This window comes from Mauremys reevesii, linkage group 4 (genome assembly GCF_016161935.1).
Source record: "Mauremys reevesii isolate NIE-2019 linkage group 4, ASM1616193v1, whole genome shotgun sequence".
Taxonomy (NCBI): Eukaryota; Metazoa; Chordata; order Testudines; family Geoemydidae; genus Mauremys; species Mauremys reevesii.
Genome location: NC_052626.1, coordinates 150,430,737 through 150,440,107, shown reverse-complemented (window position 1 = coordinate 150,440,107; position 9,371 = coordinate 150,430,737). Strand labels below are relative to the sequence as shown.

The 9,371-nt window shown below is 70.5% G+C and overlaps 2 protein-coding genes across 3 annotated transcripts; both read left to right on the top strand.

Moving 5' to 3' along the window:
• The first annotated feature begins 988 nt into the window (after positions 1-988).
• Positions 989-3,740, top strand: PAGR1 (PAXIP1 associated glutamate rich protein 1). The gene is made up of 4 exons (XM_039534326.1): positions 989-1,103; positions 1,967-2,354; positions 3,076-3,158; positions 3,247-3,740. The coding sequence occupies exons 2-4, from the start codon at positions 1,984-1,986 to the stop codon at positions 3,426-3,428; spliced, it is 636 nt and encodes a 211-aa protein (XP_039390260.1). The 5' UTR covers positions 989-1,103; positions 1,967-1,983; the 3' UTR covers positions 3,429-3,740.
• A 2,258-nt stretch (positions 3,741-5,998) lies between these two features.
• On the top strand, positions 5,999-8,627 carry LOC120403340 (dual specificity protein phosphatase 14-like). Of its 2 annotated transcripts, none has more exons than XM_039534327.1 (2): positions 5,999-6,240; positions 7,538-8,627. In XM_039534327.1, exon 2 carries the CDS (start codon positions 7,547-7,549, stop codon positions 8,180-8,182), a length of 636 nt encoding a protein of 211 aa, XP_039390261.1. In that variant the 5' UTR covers positions 5,999-6,240; positions 7,538-7,546; the 3' UTR covers positions 8,183-8,627. The 2 variants fall into 2 exon arrangements, with proteins under 2 accessions (XP_039390261.1, XP_039390262.1); XM_039534328.1 differs by lacking the exon at positions 5,999-6,240 and adding an exon at positions 7,056-7,178.
• Positions 8,628-9,371: the final 744 nt, after the last annotated feature.

Genomic DNA, 9,371 nt, shown 5'->3' with positions numbered 1-9,371 from the left:
GAGAAAGCGACACCAGTGCAATGCCTAACAAGGGTCCCTGCATACACCCTCTATTTCCAGGCAGCCCCCCATCTCTGCCGAGGACCCCCTGCCTGTGACTCCTACCTCGTCCACCCAGCGCCCCCCAACTCTGCCCCCAGGACCAGGCTGTCCTTAGGCATAAGCAGAATATGCAGCTGGGTAGGGCACCATGAAATTTGGGGTACCCTACACAGCTGTGTGCTTCGTATGCGGCAGCACCATCCTCCAGCTGGCCCCCCGTGGGGTGCGCCCACTGCAAGGGGCAGGGACGTTCCTAGGGGGGTGCGGAGCCCAGGACAACTCCCTCCACTCCGCTGGCTCCCCACTGTGTCGCTCTGCTTCCCGCAGCCGGTGAGTGTGTGTGTGTGTGGGGGGGGTGTGTGCCCAGGAACCTCCCAAACTCCAACCTCTGCTCCCTCCACCATGATCTGCCTTCTCCAGCCGCCCTCCGGCCCCTGACCCCCACCCAGGTCCCTCCTCCCCACATCTGCTGCTCCAGGCTCCCCCACCTCTGATCCACCCGCTCAAGTTACCCCCACACCCTGCTCCCCTCCAGGCTCCTGCCACCAGCCCCTCCCTCTCCTCCCCCTGGCTCCTCCCACCAGCCCCAGACTCCTCCCACCAGCCCCTCCCTCTCCCCCACCTTCCGCCCCTGGCTCCTGCCACTAGCCCCTCCCTCTCCTCCCCTGGCTCCTCCCACCCGCCCCAGACTCCTCCCACCAGCCCCTCCCTCTCCTCCCCTGGCTCCTCCCACCCGCCCCAGACTCCTCCCACCAGCCCCTCCCTCTCCCCGACTCCTCCTCCAGCCCCCCCCCCCTCCCAGCCCCGGTTCTCCTTCGGGTCCGGTTCAGACGCCGGTGTTTTTGCATTTGGCGCTAGCCCCGCCCCTTCGGTCAGGCCGACCAATCAGGAGCGCCGGATGGGGCGGGCGCACGCGCAGCGGCTGGGCGGGGGCGTTGGAGCCGAGCCGAACTGGGGGAGAGCGCTTGAGGGGCGGGCGCACGCGCTTGGGGGGCGGGGGGCCGTTAAGACTCATCGCAGTGGCGCATGCGTACTGAGAGGGTGGTGCACGCTTTCGAGCGGTGAGTAGAAACAGCGCATGCGCAAACAGCAGGGCTGGGGCAAACAGTATGGCGCATGCGCACTGAACAAACACAAAGACAGCACCGCTGTGCAGGGCGCGCGACCTAGCCGACTTTGAAGGAGGCGCATGCGCAATGAGGCGCAGACGCTCTCGCTACGGGCTCCGTCGCTCATGCGCGTGGTAAGGCGCGGGTGGCGCACGCGCAGTGAAGGGACCTGAGCAGAGGCTTCACAAAATGGCGGCGGGGGCCTGGGTTGCCTGGCAGCCAATGGCTGAGATGTGACCCCCCCCCAGCTGCCCTTGGGAGCCCCAGTGTGGGCCTGGCCGGGACGGAGCCCCCAGCAGGGTCGGTTGGGGCAAGCCCCAAGATGGCCACCACCTCGGCATGAGCATCAGGGGCCACTGCCAAGATGGCTGCCACGGCGCGACAAGCCTGGCTGAGCCCCACGATGGCCTCTGCGTTGGCAGGACTGGCAGGTGGCGGGCCCCAAGATGGCCGCCAGGCTGGCGTGAGCCCCAAGATGGCTGCCAGGCTGGCGTGAGCCCCAAGATGGCCGCTGCATTGACATGACTGGCAGGTGGCGGGCCCCAAGATGGCCGCCAGGCTGGCGTGAGCCCCAAGATGGCCGCCGCATTGACATGAGCCCCAAGATGGCCGCTGCATTGACATGACTGGCAGGTGGCGAGCCCCTAAATGGCCACAGTGTTGGTGCGACTGGCATTGAAGCTCAGGGCTGTTATTGTAGGGTCTCCACTGAACCCTTTGTTGTCATAGTGCCCCCAAAAAGCACCAGCACTGACTGCTGGCTTGTTATTGTAGAGTCTCCAGCCATGCTCTAACCATTGACTCTCCCCTTGCAGCCTGGTCCTCTCCTGCCATGGAGGCCGCGGCCGTGGAGGAGGGCGAGGTGACCTCTGGGATGCAGTCCCTGGTGGTGGAGGATGCCCCGGAGCTGGTGCCGGCTGCAGCGGAGGACGACAGGCCGGCGCTGGAAGAGGCGGAGGAGCAGGGGCAGGAGGAGGAGGCTGGGTGGTGTGTCCCCTGCAGCGACGAGGAGCTGGAGGCCCCAGAGGCCTGGATGCCGCCGCCTGAGGAGATCAGACGCCTCTACGAGCAGATTGCTGCCGAGAGCACCCTGCCGCTCCAGGCCGAGATCCTGCCCCGCAGGGCCCCCACCCCTGAGCCCGACAGCGAGGAGGAGGAGCGGTCCGATGGGCAGCCCGAGAGCGAAGAGGAGGAGGAGGAGAAGTGAGCGCAGGCCTGGGCTAGCTGGGGGCTGCGGGTCGGGAGTGAGGGGCGCTGGCAGAGCTGGGGGGGGCAGGGCTGGGCTGGCAGGGGCTGCGGGTCGGGAGTGAGGGGCGCTGGCAGGGCTGGGGGGGGCGCTGTCAGGGCTGGCAGGGGCTGCGGGTCGGGAGTGAGGGGCGCTGTCAGGGCTGGAGGGGGCTGGGCTGGGCTGGCAGGGGCTGCGGGTCAGGAGTGAGGGGCACCGTCAGAGCTGGGGTGGGCAGGGCTGGGCTGGCAGGGGCTGCGGGTCGGGAGTGAGGGGCACAGGCAGGGCTGGGCTGGCAGGGGCTGCGGGTCGGGAGTGAGGGGCGCTGGCAGGGCTGGAGGGGCAGGGCTGGGCTGGCAGGGGCTGCGGGTTGGGGGTGAGAGGCGCTGGCAGGGCTGGAGGGGGCAGGGCTGGGCTGGCAGGGGCTGCGGGTCGGGAGTGAGGGGCACCGGCAGGGCTGGGCTGGCAGGGGCTGCGGGTTGGGGTGGGAGGCGCTGGCAGGGCTGGAGGGGGCAGGGCTGGGCTGGCAGGGGCTGCGGGTCGGGAGTGAGGGGCACCGGCAGAGCTGCGGGGGGCAGGGCTGGGCTAGCAGGGGCTGCGGGTTGGCGCTGGCAGGGCTGGAGGTGGGCAGGAGACTGCAGCTGGCGCTGCCCCTTCCCCTGTATTGAGGCTTTAACCCCTTGGCTCTCTCTGCGCCAGGCCCCACGTCCCGACCGAGTTTGACTTTGACGATGAGCCTGTGACGCCCAAGAACTCCCTGATTGATCGCAGGAGAACAGCAGGTAGGAACAGAGCTGGGGAGAGAACCCAGGAGTCCTGACTCCCAGCCCCCCACCCGAGCGGGGTCCTGACGCTCCCCTCCCCCCGCAGGCGGCTCGCGCAGCCAGAAGCGGGAGGCCCGGCTGGACAAGGTGCTGTCGGACATGAAGCGGCACAAGAAGCTGGAGGAGCAGATCCTGCGCACGGGCCGCGACCTCTTCCAGCTGGGCAGGGAGGAGGCGCCGTCCTCACAGCGCCCCTCGGGGCTCTTCCTGCGCCAGCGCAAGTACTGACCGCTGGGGGGGGGCTGCCCCCTTCCCAGCATCCTCTGGGCTGCACCAGGCTGCTTGGGGGACTGAGCTGGGGGAGGGAATACAGTGACGGACAGTGGGGTCAGCCGGTGGGGCACGGGGCCTCTCCGATCCGGCTCCAGGGCAGGGGAATGGGGCCCGCAGCTTTCAGGATCTCAGCACAGCCGCCCCCACTGGGGGCTGGCGAAGCAGGAAATGCCCCCCTGTGTTGCCTGGAGGGGGCAAAATCTACAGCCTGGGGGTGGAGGGAAGGGCCTGTCCAGCGTTTCTGCTGCAATAAATGTGTTTCTCGCCCTCTGGCGTCACCTTTCTTCTGCCCGGTTCATGCTGAGCTGAGGCCTCAAGCTTCCCCCAGCCAGGCCCCTAGTGCCAGACACTCTGCCCCAAAGCGGGGGGGGGGGGGGGGGGGCTATCTACAGGTGTGGGGGTTGGGAAACTTGTAGGCCCTACATAAACACCACCTTGACAGAGCCTGCAGGTGGTGCAGCAGGGGGGCCTCCCTGGGACCTGTGCCACAGGGGTGTGTGTCTGAATCGGGCCTTCCCGAGGCGAGGGGCCCCGTGGCTCAGGAGTGTTTTGCAGACGTGGCCACCCTGGGCACTCAGGTGGCAGGATCCTGTTCCTCCAGGAGGCGGGACTTCCTCTGGGTATTCTGCCAGAGGAGGGAAGGACTTGCTGTATTGTCATCAGGGCTGGAGGTGGGACTTCCTGTATTGCTATCGAGGCAGGCGGTGGGACTTCGTTACCTATGCAGGAGGAGGCGGGACTTCCTGTATTGCCACAGCGGCGGGAGGTGGGACCTCCTCTGCCCGCAGGCTGTTCCTCCTAGAAGGTCTGAATGTTCCCTGCTGGGTCGTGTCCTCACAGGCTTTGTGTCTCCTTGTCCAATCAGGGCAGGATACTGGCAGTGAGGGGTGGGGCCTCCCCAGGAAATGCATCCCCCCTCGCCTGAGGCCTCCTGACCCACGGGGCTCGGGTCGGGGGGGCGGGGGGTTACTGGCTCAGAGCCCATCCGCAGCGGGGCGAGCGGGGAGGGGGGCAGGGATGGAGCAGTTGGGGGGAGAAGTAGGGGGGGGTCGAGATCCCTCTAGGCCCCAATCCTGAGTTGAGGCGCTGGGCCCCTTGCTGCAGCAGGGCTTGTGGTGGGGAGTTCCCCAGGGGCCGGGCCCAGCCCACAGCCCGGCCGCCCTGCCCCTGGGGGCAGATTGTCCTCAAGACGCCCCCGAGCCAGTCGGCACATTGGGGGCCACTGCCCTCCGGACCCCCAAACCCAGAGACAAAGCCCAGCAGACCCCGCCCTCACCCACTGCCTTTACCCAGAGCTGTTCCTCACCCTCCGGACGCCTGGGTCCACCCGGCCCTGCCGGTGCCACTCCCTCCCGACCCGCAGCCCCTGCCAGCCCAGCTCTGCCGGTGCCCCTCACTCCCGACCCGCAGCCCCTGCCAGCCCAGCTCTGCCGGTGCCCCTCACTCCCGACCCGCAGCCTCTGCCAGCCCAGCCCTGCCGGTGCCCCTCACTCCCGACCCGCAGCCCCTGCTAGCCTAGCTCTGCCCCCCCAGCTCTGCCGGTGCCCCTCACTGCCGACCCGCAGCCCCTGCCAGCCCAGCTCTGCCGGTGCCCCTGACTCCCGACCCGCAGCCCCTGCCAGCCCAGCTCTGCCGGTGCCCCTCACTCCCGCCCTGCCGCCCCTGCCAGCCCAGCCCTGCCCCCCCCCAGCTCTGTCGGTGCCCCTCAGTCCCGACCCGCAGCCCCTGCCAGCCCAGCTCTGCCGGTGCCCCTCACTCCCGACCTGCAGCCCCTGCCAGCCCAGCTCTGCCGGGGCGCCTCCCTCCCGGCCTGCGGCCCCTGCCCCCCAGCCCTGCCGGTGCCCCTCACTCCCGACCTGCAGCCCCTGCCAGCCCAGCTCTGCCGGTGCCCCTCACTGCCGCCCGCAGCCCCTGCCAGCCCAGCCCTGCCCCCAGCCCTGCCGGTGCCCCTCACTCCCGACCCGCAGCCCCTGCCAGCCCAGCTCTGCCGGTGCCCCTCACTCCCGACCCGCAGCCCCTGCCAGCCCAGCCCGGCCCCCCGCTCTGCCGGTGCCCCTCACTCCCGACCCGCAGCCCTGCCCCCCGGCTCTGCCGGTGCCCCTCACTCCCAACTCGCAGCCCCTGCCAGCCCAGCCCTGCCCCCCCCCAGCTCTGCCGGTGCCCCTCACTCCCGCCCGCAGCCCCTGCCAGCCCAGCCCCCCCCCTGCCCTGCCGGTGCCCCTCACTCCCGACCCGCAGCCCTAGTCTCTCCCTGGGAGCCTGGTGACTCAGGTGCCCCCTGCGGCCGCGCTCGGTGCGTGGGGGCAGCAGCAGGTTCGTGACTCCCTGGGGGGGGGCGGGATGGGGGCTGATGTGGGGGTGGAGAGAGACTTCAACCTGTTACCACCTGGGCCGGGGGGCGGGGGGCAGCGCTCCCCCTCCCCCATGACAGGCCCCCTGCCCCCGAGCCAGCCAGCGCCACCCTGTGGCCAGGTGGGGCCGGTGCTCCCTGGAGGGGCCAGGGCGGCTGGAGGCATCGGGGAACCCGGAAGCTGCCCCCCCCCGTCTCCTTTCTGTGTCAGCAGCTGACGCACGGTCCCCCCCGCGCCCCCGCATCCCGTCACCATGGCAACCCATTGTTACCTCCAACGCAGCGGGGCCGGGGGGGCCCAGCGTATATAGGGCCCTGGGCCGGAGCGAAGGCCCCAGCGCTGGGCCGGCCTGGGGAGCCAGGAGCACCCCCTCTTCCTACCCCAGAGCCCGGCTGAGTGGAGCAGGCACCTGCCAGGTAAGGGGGCACCCGCACCCCACTTCTCCCACAGGGTCAGGAGAGACTTGGGGGGCCGGCTAGTGGGGTAATGTTGGGGGGTGATGGGGGATTGTGGGGGCAGCGGGGGATGGAAAGGGGGTGGATGTGGGTGCATGGGGAATTGGGATCCGTTGGAGTCTGGGGGCAGGGGATTGTTGGGGTGCCGGGGGCTGCTGGGTTCCCTGACAAAAGTGGGGAGTACTTGGAAAGCCCCTGCCCCACGGAGGTTATGCCAGCGCCCCCTCCCCTGCTGGGGGCTGCGGGTCGGGAGTGAGGGGCACCGGCAGGGCGGGGAGGGAGGGGCTGTGGGGCGGGAGTGAGGGGCACCGGCCGGGCGGGGGGGGGCTGCGGGTCGGGAGGGAGGGGCACCGGCCGGGCGGGGGGGGCTGCGGGTCGGGAGTGAGGGGCAGCGGCCGGGCTGGGGGCTGCAGGTCGGGAGTGAGGGGCACCGGCAGGGCGGGAGGGGGCTGCAGGTCGGGAGTGAGGGGCACTGGCAGGGCGGGGGCTGCGGGTCGGGAGTGAGGGGCACCGGCAGCAGTGGCTAGCGGGGGGCTGCGGGTCAGGAGTGAGGGGCACCGGCGGGGCGGGGAGGGGGCTGCAGGTCGGGAGTGAGGGGCACCGGCAGGGCTGGGGGCTGCGGGTCGGGAGTGAGGGGCACTGGCAGGGCGGGGGGGGGGAGGCTGCAGGTCGGGAGTGAGGGGCACTGGCAGGGCAGGGGGGGGTCTGGCTGTCCTGCTCTGGCCCTTTAAGGGGCGGGCCCATCTCTCCCCCTCCCATTTTCTCCATCCCTTTTTCTGCGCATCAGCCTCTCCCGCCCCCACCCCAGACTCGGATGCCTGGGTTCCGCGGCGGGACGGAGGCGGCCGCCCCGCTGCCCCCCTAGCTCCCCCGGGGAGGGGCCGCCCAGCTGGAGCGAGGTAGGAGCCCCCGGCGGGGGGGGCGGGACTCTGCCCCCCAAGATCCCGCCCCATTTCCTCCCTGCAGCCCCCACATTGGGGGCGTCGGGCGGAGCCGGGGGGGTCTCGCCTAAGGAAGTGGGGGCGGACCCAGGCGTCCGGCGGTGGGTGGGGCAGGATCGTCCGGCCCCCGCACTGGAGAAATGGGGGGGGGGGGGGTGGCTCGAGAACGTTCGAAACCTGCCCCCCCACCGCGGGGGAGGGGGGGGGAGACAGGTGGGGCCGGGGCCCTCCAGGATGGGGGGCAGGCACTGGCCGGGGGGGGCTGGGACCTGGGGCCCAGAGCCCCCCCTTAACGCCCCCCCTTTCTCTCCCCCCAGCCGGCCCCCATGTACGCTGACGCCTCCACCATGAACTTCCGGACCCCCGGCTTCTTCCGGCGCAGCCCCCCCCCTGCGGCGAAGCCGGCCCCCGGGGCCCCCCCGGCCTCGGCGCTGGGGGGCATCGCCCAGATCTCGCCCTGCCTCTACCTGTGCAGCGGCAACGCGGCCGCCAACCGGCAGCTGGTGGCGGCCCGGGCCGTGACCTGCGTGGTGAACGCCACCATGGAGATCCCCAACGCCAACTGGCCCGACATCGAGTACGTCAAGGTGCCGGTGCCCGACCTGCCCCACGCGCCCCTGGGCCTCTACTTCGACTCGGTGGCCGACCGCATCCACCAGACCGGCAAGCGCAACGGGCGCACCCTGGTGCACTGCGTGGCGGGCGTCAGCCGCTCGGCCTCGCTCTGCATCGCCTACCTCATGAAGTACCATCGCCTCAGCCTGCTGGACGCCCACCAGTGGGTGCGGAGCCGGCGGCCCGTGGTGCGGCCCAACGCCGGCTTCTGGCGCCAGCTCATCGAGTACGAGCGGCGGCTCTTCGGCAAGACCACGGTGTGCATGGTGCCCTCGCCGCTCGGCCCCCTGCCCGACGTCTACGAGCCGGAGACCCGCGGCCTGGTGCCGCTCTGGAGCTGCAGATAGGGGGGCCCCGCCGGACGCCAGGGGGCGCCAGTGACTGTATTTGCCCCTGGAGGAGGGATTCGGGGGCAGCTGCCCCACCCTGGGACCCGGGGGGGGCAGAGGTTGTCCCACAAAAGGGCATTTTCTAACCTCAGAGACTTTGGGGGGGGAGGGGGGTTGGCAGAGTCTGAAACTGTTGGGGGGGGGGAAGAAGAGTCATTGAGCATCACCCCGCATTGTGTGACTCTTTTCTTGGGCGGCCATTTTTGTAGGGCCTACCACAAACACCCTGCTAACCGCCTTCCAATTCACTGCCCCCTGGAGAGACGAGATCTCAGCTGCTACCCCCCAGTGGGGGGCATAAGTGGGAGGGGGCAAAGCGTGGGGGGGGATCTGCTCTCAGCCTGTCTTCCGCCAGCCCTGTACATAGCGCCAGAGCTCCCCTCAATAAACCCCCTTTCCATTACGCCTGGCGCGTCAGCGGGGCTGCTGTGGGCGGGGGCTGCAGGCACTGGCTGCAGTGGGGGTGGGGAGGTTGGGGGCTCTGGCCACAGTGGGGAGGTTCGGGGGCCTCTGGCCACAGTGGGAGGTTGGGGGCCTCTGGCCGCAGTGGGGAGATTCGCAGGGCTCTGGCCACAGTGGGAGGTCGGGGGGCTCTGGCCACAGTGGGGAGGTTCGGGGGCTCTGGCCACAGTGGGAGGTCGGGAGCCTCTGGCTGCAGTGGGGAGGTTCGGGAGGGGCCTCTGGCCGCAGTGGGAGGTTCGGGGCCTCTGGCCACAGTGGGAGGTTGGGGAGCTCTGGCTGCAGTGGGGAGGTTCACGGGCTCTGGCTCTGGCCACAGTGGGAGTTCGGGGGCTCTGGCCACAGTGGGGAGGGGGAGGTTCGGGGGCTCTGGCCACAGTGGAGGTCGGGGCCTCTGGCTGCAGTGGGAGGTTCGGGGGCCTCTGGCCACAGTGGGAGGTTCGGGGCTCTGGCCGCAGTGGGGAGGTTCGGCGAGGTTGGGGGAGCTCTGGCCACAGTGGGAGGTTGGGGGCGCTCTGGCCACAGTGGGAGGTTGGGGGCTCTGGCCGCAGTGGGAGGTCGGGAGGCTGGGGCCTCTGGCCGCAGTGGGGTCGGAGGGCTCTGGCCACAGTGGGGTCGGGAGGTTGGGGGCACGGGAGGCTGGGGGCACTCTGGCCGCAGTGGGGGTCGGGGGCTCTGGCCGCAGTGG

Excerpts from the sequence above, each read along its gene's own strand:
- PAGR1 (XM_039534326.1), top strand. The coding sequence starts at position 1,984 with ATGGAGGCCGCGGCCGTGGAGGAGGGCGAGGTGACCTCTGGGATGCAG. Across the intron at positions 2,355-3,075 it reads GAAGAGGAGGAGGAGGAGAA|GCCCCACGTCCCGACCGAGT; the intron begins GTGAGCGCAGGC and ends TCTCTGCGCCAG. Across the intron at positions 3,159-3,246 it reads TGATCGCAGGAGAACAGCAG|GCGGCTCGCGCAGCCAGAAG; the intron begins GTAGGAACAGAG and ends CTCCCCCCGCAG.
- LOC120403340 (XM_039534327.1), top strand. The coding sequence starts at position 7,547 with ATGTACGCTGACGCCTCCACCATGAACTTCCGGACCCCCGGCTTCTTC.